Genomic DNA, 17,309 nt, shown 5'->3' on the forward strand with positions numbered 1-17,309 from the left:
ATGTCATTGAAAATAAAGTCATCAAATGGCCATAGTTGGCCAATATAAAGGGACTGTGATCTACTTCTAGCTTACCAGTAACTTAGCGACCTCAGAGTTAGAACATATATTACCAGGGGGCATGTGGGGCTGAATATTGTTCTGTGTTCACCAAAACCTTCTGTTGTGGGGGGGTTGCAGTGTTCGATTTAATATTTTTTCAGTCGCCAAACATAGACCCCAAGAAGATGTGGCCAGTCTCAAACCCAATGTTACAGGTCTTTCTGAAGGCTGAAGTTTGGCCAGTAGAGAAGTTAAGAACTGTTTAATCAAACAAACTGTAATTTATATTGCACAAACAAAAAAAATGCTACGTTTGCATGCTCTCCATCAGCTGATCTCTACAGATGTTCATACAGATGTATTTATTCCTTTATATCTCTTGTACTACCCCCTGGGGTTGGGACTGCTCAATTTATAGGTTGGGAAGGGGAAGTGGCTCAGAGTGGACTAGTTGGTAGATTCATATATATTTTCCTGTACACCAGGGGACTCTTTTGTATGTAATAAATCATGAAAAAGAAATGAGAAATTATTATAAACCATAAAAAGCTATTGACAAAAATGCTTCATTAGTGCTTTGACAATAAGACATATTATTGCCAAAGAGCTAGACCATTCATAAAGTGTTTCCACCAGTAGTGTTTTATGATTTTTTTTAAATCTTAGGTGGGTGGAGCTGCTAATATAATATGCATCAGTGCATGTAGCATCAGTTAGCTCCATCCCCCCTTTTACAGCAAGTTGTAATGGCAATTTCCCACAGCACTACTGCCATCACCAGGGATGTGTCACATTATTGACAGAATCTCTGCCATTCATCCCTAATGGGGTGAGCCAGCAAAAAGCCAATCCTTATCACCGAACTGTCCTCCAGTACCAAGTCACTAAATGAACTTTGGTTATCTGAGTCTTAGTTAGGACTCCATCCCTGTCCACTAACAAGCCAGGAGACTGCAACCTTTCTTTTATATATCTGAGAGCAGTTGAAGAACATTCTGAGTAAATGCCAGACTTTGAGAGAGTGTACAGTTCTTTTAAACAGATCGTACACTTTTGGTGCCTATCCCATGGGGAAATGTTTTCCTGACAATGTATGTGTGACTCATTCCATAATGTTAAATAAAGGAACTGCCCAAGTAAAATGTCACAAAAAAGAAGAAATAAGACAATGAGAGTGTTTCAGAGATGGGGGAATAGCAGCTGTGATAACTAAGCACTCTAATAAATGCAGATCTGCACAAGTGTATGCAGTAAAAGAGGTAAATACATGCATAAATACTTTAATAAATGCAGCACAAGCACACAGCAATACGGACAAATACATCTATCTCTGTATATATATATATATATATATATATATATATATATATATATATATATATATATAGTATCTCACACACAGAGGTATATTAGAGGAAATAAAGACATCAGAGGAAAAGCCAAAGAGGTTCCAGATGCAGAGAAGGTCAAGGAGGACACATTAAAGTAGTTGAGTCATATGTGCAGGAAAGTAAAAGATGATATTGTAAGAAGATAAGATTTAGGAGGGAAAGGAGCAATGCAAGAGGAAACAATATGTCCAGCCAAGAGATGGATAGACTGTGCAAGAAAACCTCAAAAGTCAGGTCTGGTTATCAAAGAAGCTAGGAGAATGGCTCTGAACTGAGAGATGTGGCAGCAGTTGACACAACACCCCAACCCTTTTGTAGAAATGGGAGAATGGGGCTGAGAATGATATATATCAATAGTTGCTGTTCCATTATATTGATAGCTATGTCACTGGTGACAGAACACTGAATACTACAAATCATCAACCTGAAAGAAAATGAAAGTAAACTGATCACAAAAGGAAATACAACTTCCTTTTGTAACTGAAAATATACAACATAAAAAGCATTGATGAATACAGATGTTTTACATGGGAGCTTCATCATTCACACACCCCCCTCCAGTGTTTCAGGCTCTACCCCATATCCCCCTATCTCTTAACACATATATATATATATATACCCCCCCCCGCTGTGGTAATTAACGGATGGTTACAATCAGTCCTTAGTGCCAGACGTTTGAGTTTCGCACTTCATAACCATCAGCAGATGCATGGTAATGCAAAAGCTGTTATTCTAGTGGCTTTCGGTTTCTCAGAGGAATAATTACAGTCTTTGTCTGTGACCTTGTCCCACCATTACTTTTGGCTCTGTGTTTTTTTCTTGCCCTATGAGGTTGAGAGGTATGCTTTATATTCCATGTCCTCTCCCTTGTAACTCATGAACTGTTGTAGGTAGTGAATAATGCTCAAGATCTTCAATATATGTTTTAAAATCCCATTAGTTCAGCAAGTTAATGCTGAGTTTTCCTGCAGCAATGGCACAGGGTTCAAAGCTGCCCCACCCCTGATACGTTAGGTTTACTTTTCATTTTTTTAAGTCTTAAATATTTTTCATTTACATTCCTTGTATTTAGTGGTGCTGCAGAGATGTAATAGCCTCAGTGACATGATACGCGGATGGAATCTGCTTTAAGGCACATAGATGTCTAGTGGTTCCCACTCTTCTTTTTTTTTATTAAGTGACTTTAAGGCACGTTGGGGAGTCCCTGGTGTTTGGTGTCTCCCGATATCCCATGCTATCTTACATTCAGGCACAAGATGTAAGAGCTTCCCCCAGTGGCTATTTTTTATCCCTGAACTTGTATACCATTTAGGCATGTAGTTGAAAAGCTTTGTCTGGTGGCTACTGTTTGCCCTGATTCTTGTTCTGTGTATGTGCCATTCATGATGCCTACAGATCTTTCTACTAGTCTGCAAACTGAGCCAGGGATTTGAGACTGTTAAGTGTGCAAAGACTATTATAACAATAACATGACAGGAAAGGAAAGCTCTTATTGTATTGCAGGAGGCCACTGGGTAAAGCTAAACCAGACTTGTTTCAGTTTTATAACCTTGAGTACTTCAAGTGTGTAAATTATTATTGAAGGTTCCTAATAGTGTGAAGTTAATTGATATTAAAATTGCTTATCTGATTGATGTGTTAAAAAACTTTTCCAGATACTGGATTCCTGATACAGTAAAATTAGCCAGAAATCCACAATATGCAACTATGGAATTCAAGAGACTGTCAGTGTTGATGGAATCTCAACGTGTGACCTGTAGTATGAAGTACCAACACTCAAGTGGTCAAAAGAGTATTTTAACCTGTCAGATATCTCACAAAGGAAGCTCAACGCATTAATATTGCTTCTTTGAGAAATGCACATTTAGGTTTTCTGAAATATGGGAATACAGCCTCAAGGTGTAATTCCTTTGCCAACACAGCTACTGCTATATTATAGTTCACCTGAGTCCAGAACATCCTGACAAAACTGTTTAATGAAGGCCTAGTAAACCAGCATCAGAAATAGAGACCAAGACACCTCCAAATATATCAAGACACCTCCAAATACACCAAGTGTGGATGATTAAGCAAATCAGGAAGTTATGTAGACAACACCAAGGACTCAAAAGTGCATGTATAAATTGCTTTCAGTGAATATGTTTTTTATTTACAATTTGAAACTGAAAATTACTGAATGTTTGAAATGGATTTGAATTTCAGAAAATATTCAAAGTATACCAGTGTGTTTTCATATTGAAACAGTGTCCAGAAATCAATACTTAAAGCATCAAAATATCCTGTCTAATGTCGTTTTCTTTCATGTAGCCATGTTTTACTGGTACGTCTTTGATTTTACATCAGAATTTTGCTACGGCCTACATAGATTTTGTGAAGTTGTGACAGACCAGTGTGGGCTTAACTCAGATGTACCAAAAATTGCAGTTACAAACTTTTTTTAATTTTATTTTGCATTTGTTTACCGGGAAAGTCTGACTGGACACATGTCCTTTTTCAGCGGAGGTCTGGGGAGAAAAGCTCCAGTTAGAACAGTAAAATTCAAAATAAGGAACAAAAATGTATAATACAAGTCAACAATTGCTTAGTAGGAATATTCTGAACTTAATACATAGATGTACACTGTGCAATCATCAAGGCTAGGTACCAATATTGTATATTATCGTATCAATCTAATGTTATACAAACAGCAGGACATTAGTGGCATTTTATACATGTTTGGAATAATTCCAAATTATTCTTCAGAAAATGCATAATAAAGCAAATCATTATATTTTTCAACTTTTTAAGTGAATTATGTCAATGTTTAAAGGTGTTCCTAATAGTGGTCTATTGTCCCTGATTATTTTTTACTTTCCACTGATTTAAGAGAAAACATGCTGAAAGCTATGGTCTATATTAATGCATATATTTCTGCCTGATAGTAAAGTAAAAATCTTTAACTTTTGAAAAAGTGGGTTATAACGTGCAGTTTTTTTTTGACCCTCCTTGTGGTATCATTTTAGCAGTCTGGCCCCAGTGCCCCTTGGGGCTGGGAGAGATCTACCAGCTTGTCTTCTACCCCTCTGGACTTGCTCTTATATTGGTCATGGATCCAAAGGGCATCTTAGGGGCTCATCTAGCTCTCCTTTCATCCTAGAGGGCAGGGTTCTTTATATGCCCTACACACCTTCCAGCCCTGTCCTCCCACATTCATGTTTGAGGGCAACTCCCCTCTTTGAATCATGCCTCCCCTAAGGGACCATCGGCAACAAATGCCAGCCCACCCATGATGGGCACGGCCATCCCTCCTTGTCTGTCTGTCACCTGAGCTGCTAATCAAACCAGGGTCAACTGGCTTATAGCCTGTTTTATCCCTCTATGCCAGTGGAGTGGCTATAACATGTACAGGTTTTATGAGTTTGAAATATTTTTGCCTCTGTCTAGCCTGTGTCAAAGTTCAGAGCCACATCATGTGGTGTGGAAGCTAGTCACTTGTGCACTCTCTAAAATGCTTGCTGATGAAGCTAGCTATTTGCATCTAGCATCTGTTTTTTTTCATTTAGGCTACCCTGAACACCAAATAATAACACAATCAAGTAATGTGCCCAAGGATCTGAGGGAGTCCACCCATTAACTGCGAGACACTTATCTTGCTGAGGGACTGTTGTGCCAGGAGCTTAGTTACCCAATCAGATCTATCTGTTATGTTAATACTAGACTAGGAAGGACTTACGGATCCAGTCTTGCTAAGAGACTGCTCTACCCAGTTTTGGTTATCCAGTCAAATCTGTGTGTTATCTGATACTTGACAAACTTACAAGATTGTTATCTAGTACTAGACCAGAAAATACTTATAGGTCTTAAACAGTAAATCAGGCACAGAGTTCTTCAGTAGAATGGCTGTTTAGCAGTTGCATTTTAATTGCTCAGAACAAGATATTACAGGAGCAATACTCTGGCACTATACTGTGACATGTTACAATGGCAGTTAGTCAAGACATGGCCCAACTAATTATTCTGATGTCAGTAGGAAAAATGCATTAACTATCATAGAAAATGAATGCCTATGCAGTAAATTTCCTAATGCAATGCCTAACTAAATTATGACACTGAATATTTACACTTGTACATTATAAGCAGCAAACTTATTTGAAACTAATGTGTGTTTGACTTCACCACATAGCATTTGAATGTTAAATGTGTAACAGCTATGCAAATTGAAACCTTCTTATATACATGCATATTAGAACTATATGCTAATAACTGTCCAAATGCTGCACCTGAAAGAAAAAATAAATGTAAAATTGCTGTATGTAAAATTGTTTTTCTATTTCTTCTTCAGACATTCTTTACCCATGACCACTGAGACCCCATCTTCATTAGAAGCATTAATTTCCACGTCCTGCTTGGAGTTTAAGGACATCACGAATAGGAGATAAGATCCATGTATCATGGCCTTCATCTGACAAAAACAAGGAGATACTATTTTGGTCCCAAGCTCTTCTCCTGTATGCACACTGACTTATGCACTGCCAAAACAGTGCTTGCAATAATAGTCCAATGACATGTATATACTTGTATTGTGCGTGGAGATCTTGATATAGCACTACGTGCAGCTTGGAAGACCAGAACTCATGCCTCACTGTATGTGCTGCCTGTACTGCACCTGGACTCCACTGGGAGTCACTGTTTCAACAGACCAGGTCACCACTCTCTTCCCCTAGGGGAGATGAGTTGACATTATCCAATCACTCCCATCTCTCTTGGCTGACTCCTCCAGCTCCTGAGTTACTAGTCAATCCTGTTTTATTTGAGTAGTAGTTAGGGTTTCTTCCCTAACATCGTACAACTGTCTCAGATAGACGTACAAGAGAGACATCGAGTTTTTGTCAGGATGGCAACACTGGATATTCTGTCATTTCTGTATGTTAGAAAATGGACTTAGTGAAATGCAGTCATAAAATTGTTGCCATTTGAATCTCCATACAAAAAGCATGTTTTGCTGCTTGACATGGTCTGTAACTTAACCATCACATCTTAACAAACCTTTCTCTGACTAAATCAAAACATTTCTTCAAAACTGTACCTGCAATCCCAATATGGAGAAGTAGAACAGACTGAACTATCATGAAGTACAGAAATTATGTGTGTGTGTGTGTGTGTGTGTGTGTGTGTGTGTGTGTGTGTGTGTGTGTGTGTGTCTGTGTGCACATGTCTTTATGTGTGTATCTGTGTGAGAGTGAAAAACAATTAAGGTTTGTGAGGAAGAGGTTGCATATGTGAAATTTGCAGTCATTGTTATGAGTTCTACATCTAAGAAAAGTGAATGGAGTTTCTTTGACTTCTTTATAAAATATACAAAGATCTGAGTATTTTTTCTTGTTCTAAAAGAATATCAATCCACTGAGATGTTGCCTTTATTTTTGCATTCCAGGAAGAAAAACATAGCAGTGTGGTGTGACACATTCTATGACCAAGATACATTTTTTTGATTATGTTGCCACTTAGAATCTACTGTTTACAAACTTTTAAATATTTTGCAAGATATACTGTGCAAAATGTATATTAAACCAATAGGGTAATCATGGCTTATTTTGCATATTTTCTTTGTAGTAGTATATTCTATTAAAATAATCATTTGATTTGAAGATCATCTATCTGGAGACATTTTAGATCCAAGGATTGTACGCCATGCCGCTGTGTAGCACCCTGTTGTTTGTGCCGTTTGTCTCTTTCTATGCTGCTTTCATCAGCTTTATGCAAGGGCTGGTTGTGCATTAATTCTTCTCTCTACATGTGCACAGTACTTTTCTGGAAGGCCTACAGCCCTGTGAAGAAAAAAGAAAAACAAAGTGCATCTCAACTGATAAAGCTGCAAATAGTTATATTTTGCATATTCTGTACAAGTGATTATATAAAGTAATGGTGAGGATCATTAACATTGCTGCACTGCAAAATTATGAACATTAATCCATTTGGAAAATAACATATAAACAGTACATTTCTCAAAGAAAATGTTGCTTAATGCTCAGCATTTATTAAAGCAATAGTGTTTGTCAGTTTGCATAAGGAAAAAAAATATGTTTCAGGAAAGGAATTTGTTTTGCTGCTAGTCATATGACCCTTTTCATCTACAGTCTGAGCCTTAAGGCTTAAACAAAACATATAAAGCAAGCAGCAAAGATTGATGAAATTAGTAAAATATATATGTACATACGCACAGATATGTATATATACATATATATATGTGTGTGTGTGTGTGTGTGTGTGTTGGCCGAACAAACAACACTATTTACATAAGGCTTATGTAAGTGAAAAATAAAATGTCAAGTATTCCAAAAAAAAATTAAGCAGGATTATAAAATTTAGTTTTCAGAAAGAGCATTAGTGATAGTTTTCACCTGGAAAGTGATGCTTTTCTGGTAATAACCTACATGACCTCCCTCCACACAAACAGAGGAATGGCAAACCAGTCTAATCTACATCAAAATCCACAAAACCACAGAGCTACCATTGAAGAAATGTTGTAGCTCTATGCTGATCTGCTGTGTTGCAAAACTGGTATATAATGTTCCGTAACATGTTATGTTATTGACTCACATTATGTAAGGCATTTGCACATAAATGTACAAGGAGTAATGGCAGTAATGGCATTTATGCCATGGACCACAATGGGAGAGAAGGTGAAGTGGTGAATTTGACATCCTTGCACTGGCCCAGTAATCAAGGAGCCTCAATCCTCACCACTGGCAACAGCTGGGGGTGTACACAGTGGGAGGATGACAAGTACACACACAGATCACGGTCAGTCTGAGGGTGGTTTCTCCCTCTTTCTCCAGATCCTCAATAAGACTCCCCACTGGCACAGCTATAGAGTTGAGTCCTTAGCCAGGGTTCCAAGCCAAGTCCTTCAACACTGTCTCTGTCCAACCAGTGTTCCATGTCCCTGCCCAAGTAGCTGACACACACACACACACACACTCTCTTGGAGATTTGTTTTACACACACCACACACACACACACACACACACACACAGACCTGGGAAAGACTGACACAGGTTTACTAGTTACCCTCCTTCTGCCCAGACTATAAGGTAGTTATCACTGCTACCAGACCCAGTATTGGCTACTTTTAAGACCCTTAACAAAGGGTGTGCAATCCTACTGTGTAATGTTTCTATTAATCCAAATGGTGGTCTGACCAAGACTTACAAGGCTATTTAGGAGTGGCCTGAACAGTGACACCAAATACATATGCAAGTAATCTAAGAGCTTAAATATGTCACACAAATATCAGCCACAAAGATAGGTTTAAATATATTTAATAATAAATAATAAAAGAACAAGAGAATACTCAGTACACAAACACAGTTACTTTAGAGTTCAAAATCACAGGAACTATTTAAAACAACACTGCAGGACAGTCTCAAATAAATAAATAAAACATCAAATATAATCTTTATTATATTCCTATCTGAGTCTAAAAAGAGTTACTATGCCCTTAGAACTTACTTACAGAGCAAGTCATGTGCAGATGCAATGATGATGAGTAGATGTTTCCAGGTCAAAGACAAAATACAAAATGCACAGCCTCTCTCTGAGAGAGTTCATAAATTAATATCAAATATTACTGCTGGATTAACTTGGATGACATTGCTTTTTGTCACCTAACTTCAGTTCCCAGGATAAAACAGAATTTAACATCTCTGTGTGAAAAATACATATCTCTCAGATGTTTGCAGATCTTAGAAGTCGTAAAACAATAAAATACTTTTACATTTTAAACCTAGCAATTACCTCTCTTAAAAGACAATACAAAAATGTCTAGCTCTAGACATTGTGTCTGCTACACTGAAACTGAGAACTTTTATAGCACAAGCGTAAAGCAATTTAATTTCAACTTATTTTGTCGAACTTTTGCAAGTTAACCCTTTTATGTTCTAGTTTATACTGTTAAAACATACATTTGCACAGGTATATAGTTCATATGCATTTATGTTCTAAGTCAGCAGGGCATGATGTGGTTACATTTTAGCTCAGTACATAACATACAGTTATGTATAAATTATATCAATATTCACAAATGACATAGAATTATTTACAAAATTCCAGATAGCTGGGCTGGCAATATTTCCCTATATCACAGTGAACATACATCCAACCAGGATATAGACATACTGGAGGGCAGATGTGGTTGGGACATCAGCAATCAATGCAAAAAGAGTGGTGATGGACTGGGAAGAAATAATACAATAAGTAAAAGAAAGATGGAAAGAAGTCCACACTCACCAGTGTTTTGACAGCATGGATGTGGCAGGCCAGTAACACTTCGCTAAAGCAATATATCCAGAGGCACCAGTTGTGCCATGTCATAAATAAACATGGTGGATTATGAATTTCGAATCCCAGAGCACTTTAGTTACCAGGTAATAGTTTTCTTTCTCTCACTGGGAATTTTTCATGAGACACACCTTAATTTTCATGCTTATGCTGGCAACTAACGTTTGTCACTGAATTTTATACACTGTATCCATCTATTCTTATGGAAACGGAGTAAATGTAGATACCTCACACAAAGACTTGCACGATTCCTTATTTGCACTCTTGAAGTGTAGAACCATCAAAGTTTTCTTTTAAAATCACTTACATACTTGAAATTAGCACAGGCCTGAGACACCATGCTACATTTAAAATAAATTGCTCAGGAATACAGCCCCATTTTACATTCATTCTATTTACTATAACAAGTTTATATATAAACAGAAGTTGAAAGCTCCCAAGTGACTTTGTTTTAAAAGAAACAAGTTTATACTCATTTCTTATTTGTGGAGGAAGAAAGTTCCATGTAACATGGGAACCTTGTTGAACCTTGCTAAAAGTATTTTCAACAAAAAATAGTCCAAATATGGCCTTTTTATAAAACACACTTTTATGATTCTAATGGATCATGAAGGAAAAAAAATCTTGTCAACAAGTGGAGGACAGTAATCTAAATGAAGCAACTTAGAGTTCAAAGCACACAATAATATAATGTATTGGACAAAACTAGGTAGCCAAATGGCTTTTGTAAGGAAAGGTAATGTTGCTTCAGAGTTACAGAAAGAATAATTAATCAACCAATTTTACTGGGAGTAGCTTGAACAAAAACAAAGAAATTATGAACAGTGGTTGGCAAAGATTATTCTAATGTAGACATTTTGTTGTGCTTCAACATTTTGTTTATAAAAGCTTTCACATGGGATATAAAAATAAAAGAGAAATTAAGCCAAATACTATGATATTTATAATGCCTTACCATAACCATCTGGTTATTCAGTTAGTTCAGTATTTTAAAAGTGCAATCATTGTACAGCCTATGAGGAAGACCAAAAACACTTCTACTGTTTTATTACATCTAACAATTAGCTTGTTAATGTGCAGTGTTTATTACTATTTAAACTTCTAGACCTCGGAAATAGTTCTGATTTAATATAGCGATATCAGGTTACATGTATACTTGGTAACTTTTAACTCAGACAAGGCAAGAACTAAGTCACTAATAAAGAGTGATAATAAGGTAGCTTAGTGGTAGGTTTCTCTGAGGATGGAGTACATGGTTGCGGGTTCTAATCCTGGAAGGTGTTATTATTTGAGGTGACCTTTGCCTAACATACAAGGCCATGTCAAACCCAGATTTGATGAATATGCTTCACCTCAAAAAATCTAGATCCATCAGAGCCACAAGGGCGGGAGACTTAAACCTTGACACGGCTATTAATAGGATGTGCTGGAGGGATAGATTCATCACCCAAAGACTCCCTATGCTGTGGAACAAAATCCCGGTACATGTGAGGCAGAGCACCTCGCTGGCCTTGTTCAAGAGAAATCTTGACCAATGGATGGGAGATCGCAGATATACCCCAGGGATTACCTCAGTGTCACTGCTCGACAGAGGCACAGCAAAATAATGGGTATAGTTCCCCATACTAAAGGGGTGGCGTAAGCCACAAAACGATGGGCTAGGCTTGTAAATGCCCTCGGGCAGATAGCCTAGTATGAACCTATGAACCTATGAACCTATAAGGCAGGTGCCAGTACTGAGCACTGAGAAACTCTTTCAGACAAAGCAGACCAAGACACTGCTTTAAATATTTTTAAGCCTTGAAGGTATTTAACTGACTCCCTGTTGAAATGTCAGTACTGCAAATGGCGAGTGTCAACAAGCCGGAAAAAAAAAAACTAGAGGAGAATAGCAGTTCTTTAAACTTCTTTTTTGCAGCAGGGGAAAGCCCTCCTACACCCCCAAACTTATATATAATAACTCCAAGATCACCATACCTCAGAGAAAAGGGAGTATCTCAAGCAATGGCCACATTGGCCTTAGTATATGGAAGTCCTTTTTTTCACCCATTCAGTCTTTATGTCTTTATGTTTTGGGACTTATTCTAATGGGTCCCAGTATTTCAAATTGTTACCATTTAACTTCTTCACTTTTGTTGAAGAGCAAAATGATAAACTATCAGCAGTTAAAGAGAAGTTTAGCAATTCAAGTCAGCATAGAAAAAAGTTTATCTTTATTCCATTTACTAATTAATACAGAATAAACATTTACACAGAGCTTCCAAAGCTACTTTAACACAATAATGTATATAAAGTTATGGTTATATTGGATTATGTATGAACAATATTTATCTAGATAAGATAGTTACTTAATGGATCAAATGTATTGTTGGAACTATTTTGTCTCTTTATGTTTTCAACACTTAAAGGTTATTCCACTTGACTGATCAGTTAAGTTATACCATCTTAGCTATAAACTTAAATCTTGGAATTATGTACATATTGAATAGTTCAACGACATGATTATTGGTCTATTTTTCTTTTTTCGTTAAGCAATTTGTAAAAGAACTGGTATTCTGTTGACTTAAATAAATGTTATGCTTCATTGTATTCCTGTTAAATATTTATCAATAAAGTTTATTGCTTAAAAGAGAAGGTTCTATAGAAACTACAGATGGTTATATAACTGGGCAAGAATCATGACGAAGATTGTGAATCTGATGAGATGACTTACTTATTAATAAGAAAAAGAATATTTTGTGGTATAAGAAATGGTTAAACAAGGGTGCTGCTTTTAAAAGAAACAGTCCTGAACATATTAAAAGTCATGGATCTATGTAAAGCATAGCTCTCAACCTCTTAGAACAAAAATCTGGACAAAGCCAAAAATAATAGAGACACAGCCTCAAAAATAGGGACACATTTTAAATACTGTTCTTGTAAACTTAGAAAGTTGCTAGAATAAAAGGTCTTGTGTTACTATACATTTTCTGAAGGGTATGAAGTCTGAAACTAAAATGACTGTCATTATTTAGTGAATTCATTCCTCATTGATTCATTATAAAAATCCAGAAAATCACAAATTTTATGAAGAACAGACCAAAAATATGAGGCAACAATCTGGGCATTCTGTAATACTCTGTACAGTTGAGAGGTATGAATTGTAAAGCAAGTAAAATTACTGGTATACAGTGAAAGGAATTAACTGAGGTAGAGTATCTATATTAGATAATATGTGAATCAAATCAAAAGGCAAGTATATGAAATACAGTAAATTCTGACTGCTTGCCTTTTGTGAGGCAGAAGAACACTAACTCAAGCATTACTAAATATAACAGAAAAACACTAAGTTAAGCATTACTGAGTGAGTATAAAATAAGAAACACAGGATTGTAGCACTTAAGCAAGTAAATTCTCCTAATTTGTGGGTAGATTGCCTTATGAGAAGCTAGGACTTGTAAAATTAACTCTGCATGAAAGCAAAATTACACATATAAAGTAACATAGTAAGAGACATTCCAAACATTGTAAAGAGCCACAGCAATGGCATCCTTCCTGACTATGCTGATTTTTTGGTGTGTTAACAGGCTTAGGAGGTTTGCCAGGAGATTACATTTACAAAAAATCCTGATGACGTGCTAGTAATACATGTTCCCAAGAAAGTGCTGGTAGTTGTCAGAGACAGAACCAAAAAGAGATTAAATGAGTTGAAAGCTTATATCAGAAGAATGGTTGAATAGTATGGCTACTGATGTGAAACAAGTCATGATTCTCATTTATATTGATTCATATATATGAATAAAATGCTTAAAAGAGAGTACTACCCCTTGCATACAACTGAAAAGCAATGTTAACTCATTCACTCCAGAGCAGCTCAGAAAATACGGCCTACTTTCTTCCACCATAGGAACAACAGTGCAGCTTGAGCTCATTTTCAGAAAATCCATTTATAATACCATACATAAAACAAATGCTCATAACTCTTTGATTATAAGTGCTAGACTAAAAATGTAAATGTGAAAGTTGCTCACAGACACTGACCTTTCCAACAGTGTAAATGTTGATAGTGTGAATCTAAGTCATTATTAAATATTTGCCAAGGAATGATGATATGGTCATATTTTTTACCTTTTTGGAAAAACAAAGCACAATATTTTGGTGACGGTACAATGTAGACCCATACAATTTGTATTTAGTTTGCTTGTATGAATGTCAGCTTTAAAATGGTACTGTAACCATTACTGTGCGATGCTCCTTTATGGAGATATTCACAGAAATATGATTAATATTATATTTCTCATAATTGATAAATAAACAAAGCATAATCTCATCACCTGTAACAGAGAGAGGCTACATATCATTGTACAAGTTGTGTGGCTTAATGTCAGCTTCAAAATCATGCATCATTTGTGTCTTCACCATGCTCCGTTGCAAAGATATGGGCATAATAATGAGAAGTATTGGAAATGTATAATTTTCATAATCCTACAAGACTAAACAAACTGTAATATCTGTACACATGTACAGCATACAGACACAGTTCTTTTACCATGTTGTAAGGAGTAATATTGTCTTCAAAATGAGGTATTACTTAGTACATTGATATGCACCTTTGAAAAGTTATTTACCAAAATATGAAAAAAAATCATAATTTCCATAACATAAGTCCTAAACAAAAGCATATATGTGCATGTGTACAGTGCACAGCCACAGTTCTTTTACCACATTATAAGGACTAATACTGTCTTCAAAATGAGGTATTACTTAGCATGTTAACATCTCTCCTTAGTTAAGTCATTCACTAAAATATGAAAAAAAAATCATAATTTTCATAACCTTAGTCCTAAAAAACTGTGATATTTGTACATGTGTACAGCATACAGACACAGTTCTTTTATCATGTTGTAAGGACTAACGCTGTCTTCAAAATGCAGTATAACTTGGCACAACTGCATGCTCCCTAGCAACGTTATTTACCAAAATATGAAACAAAAATCATAACTTCCATAAGCTGAGTCCTAAACAAACTGTAATATCTGTACCAGTTGTTTTACCATATTGTACATAGTGATACTGTCTTCAAAATGAGGTATTACTTAGCATGTTGACATCTTTCCTTAGCTTAGTCATTCACTAAAATATGAAAAGATATCATAATTTTCATAACCTTAGTCCTAAAATCTGTGATATCTGTACATGTGTACAGCCCACAGGCACAGTTATTTTACCATGTTGTAAGGACTAACAGTGTCTTCAAAACTGGGTATTACTTAGCACACTTACATGCTCCCTAGCAAAGTTATCTACCAAAATATGATAAAAATCATACCACTCAGAAGAAACCCAAATTTGCCCTGTGCATTCATTGATGTGATAATGACTTATACTTATGTGAATAAAAGTGGCAGCTGCTGAGAGTTTTACCTGACAAGTTAGAATGGCTGAGTGTTACACTGTAACTGCATTCATTGTTAATGTGATAATTACCCACATTTTATTACTGTAAGGTTCTGCATGCTCAGACAAAGGTGATAATTGCCACACATAGTCTGTTCATAGGTTCATAGGTTCATACTAGGCTATCTGCCCTAGGGCATTTATAAGCCTAGCCAGAGTGTGTTTGGCTTTCGCCACCCATTTTAAATTAATTTTGCTATGCCTTTTTTTGAGGTTAGTATACTGTGCCTCTGTCTAACAGTGACACAGAAGTGATAGCCGGGGTAAACCTACGATCTCCCATCCACTCATCAAGATTCCTCTTGAAGAGAGTCAATGTGGGACTCTGCCTAACCTGGACTGGGATTTTATTCCAGAGTGAAGGGAGCCTCTGGGTTATGAATCTGTCCCTCCAGCATGTCCTATTTAAGTAGGCATTTATTATATTACCTGGTGCAGGTGTTATGTAACGATGACTCATGACCATCTGTTAGAAGACCTGAGTAATTCAGTAAAAGTAGCACAACACAGATTACTGAGCCCTTCTTCCCACCAAAATTCCATGTCAGAATTACTCCAAAAGTAGTAAATCATTTTATGTCACCTAACCATCCTTCTGGGTAGAATAAGGCACAGCAGTGAAAAACACAGTAATATTATCCTAAATATATGGTTGAGTAATGTTAAATCTCAACAACATAATACACCTCACTAAGCCTTTCATCCCACCCAGATATGGTCTGATTACAGGCTAAATACTGTTTCTTGACCTAAATGCTGTAGCATGCTGTTGTGTCTGTAATATGTATGTTTTTTATGATATCCTCATATCTGAAAATGTTTTGTTCATGTCTTGTGAACATGTCTTTATGTGATCCAATTCACCTGAGCTGTGCCTGCAAATTGTCCACTGAGATCACTGCACTACACCAGTAAATGTAAAGTAAATATATTAAAAAAAAATGGCCAAATGGATTGTCCAATAATGCAAAAGGTTTTCCGTGACACACCAATGAACTATATTTTTGAGAGGTCACTTCAGTAGTCTGACTATGTATGCACAAGCACTTCCCTGATACACAATGAATTATCTCACCAAGCAACATCTTCATTAGCATGTCCAGGTGTACACATGCACCAAATGAAACATTCACCCAAGTGACCCCCTTCAGTAAAACATTGAGGTATGCACAATCACCAAAATGAAACATTTTCCCAGATGACTGTTCAGTAACATTTCCTAGTATGTACAATCACCAAAATGCAGCATTCACCCAAGCGACCCCTTTAGAAAAAAGTGGATGTCTGCACAAACTGCAAATTCAACCCTGGAGTTGCACCTCTGTCCCTCTGGTGAAAGTTGTCAAGCCAAAGAATATCAGAATATAAACTGATATTTTAAAAAATAGTTCGGCTAACAGTATATATTAAGATAGAATTCTAAACAAAAAAAATATTTTCTGAGACAGTATGCAGAAAAGAATATTGACACATGGGTAAAACACACACTTTGGTATCAAAGGCTTTGCCATGGCAAGTAGATTAAAGAAAAATTACACTTGATTTCCCTAACTCATGACTGACAGATGCAATTATTATTATACAACAAAACTGAATTAATTCCTCACCAGAATATACTTTTAAATCAATCATTAGTAATAAAAAGAAGCCACGTCCTAGAATAAAACAAAAACAATGAGAAATTTGAATCTTGCTTTATAAAGAGACAGATAGCTGCTAGATGCATATATATATATATATATATATATATATATATATATATATATATATATATATATATATATATATATAGATTCACTAGACAATCTCAAAATACTAAAATGTTGAATTTCAGTATTTCGAGACTGAATAGTCGAATACCCACATACTTGAACACGCAAAACTGCGAATAGCACACTCGCGACCATACACACACACACACGTACATAACTACACTAAAAAAATAAAACAACACACACAAACACACACACACACCTACCCTACCTATAAGCAGGAGGGCAAGCCCACCTGCATCCCCCAGGTGGGGGGCTGCACCCACCCACACCCCCGTACTTATATATACAAGGTTGCACTAAACACACAAAAAACAGCGCTACACACTCACAATACTAACATCCCTAG

The 17,309-nt window shown here is 36.3% G+C and overlaps 1 protein-coding gene across 1 annotated transcript in view; it reads right to left on the reverse strand.

Moving 5' to 3' along the window:
- Positions 1-6,816: 6,816 nt before the first annotated feature.
- The window catches only part of CFAP45 (cilia and flagella associated protein 45), a 613,456-nt gene continuing 602,963 nt past the window's right edge, over positions 6,817-17,309 (reverse strand). Inside the window, exon 12 of the mRNA XM_044078323.1 lies at positions 6,817-7,240. Coding sequence (XP_043934258.1) covers positions 7,168-7,240 — 73 coding nt within the window. The 3' untranslated portion in view covers positions 6,817-7,167. The remainder of the gene's footprint in view (positions 7,241-17,309) is intronic.

Source organism: Protopterus annectens, chromosome 7.part0 (assembly GCF_019279795.1).
Source record: "Protopterus annectens isolate FY-2018-M chromosome 7.part0, PAN1.0, whole genome shotgun sequence".
Lineage (NCBI taxonomy): Eukaryota > Metazoa > Chordata > Ceratodontiformes > Protopteridae > Protopterus > Protopterus annectens.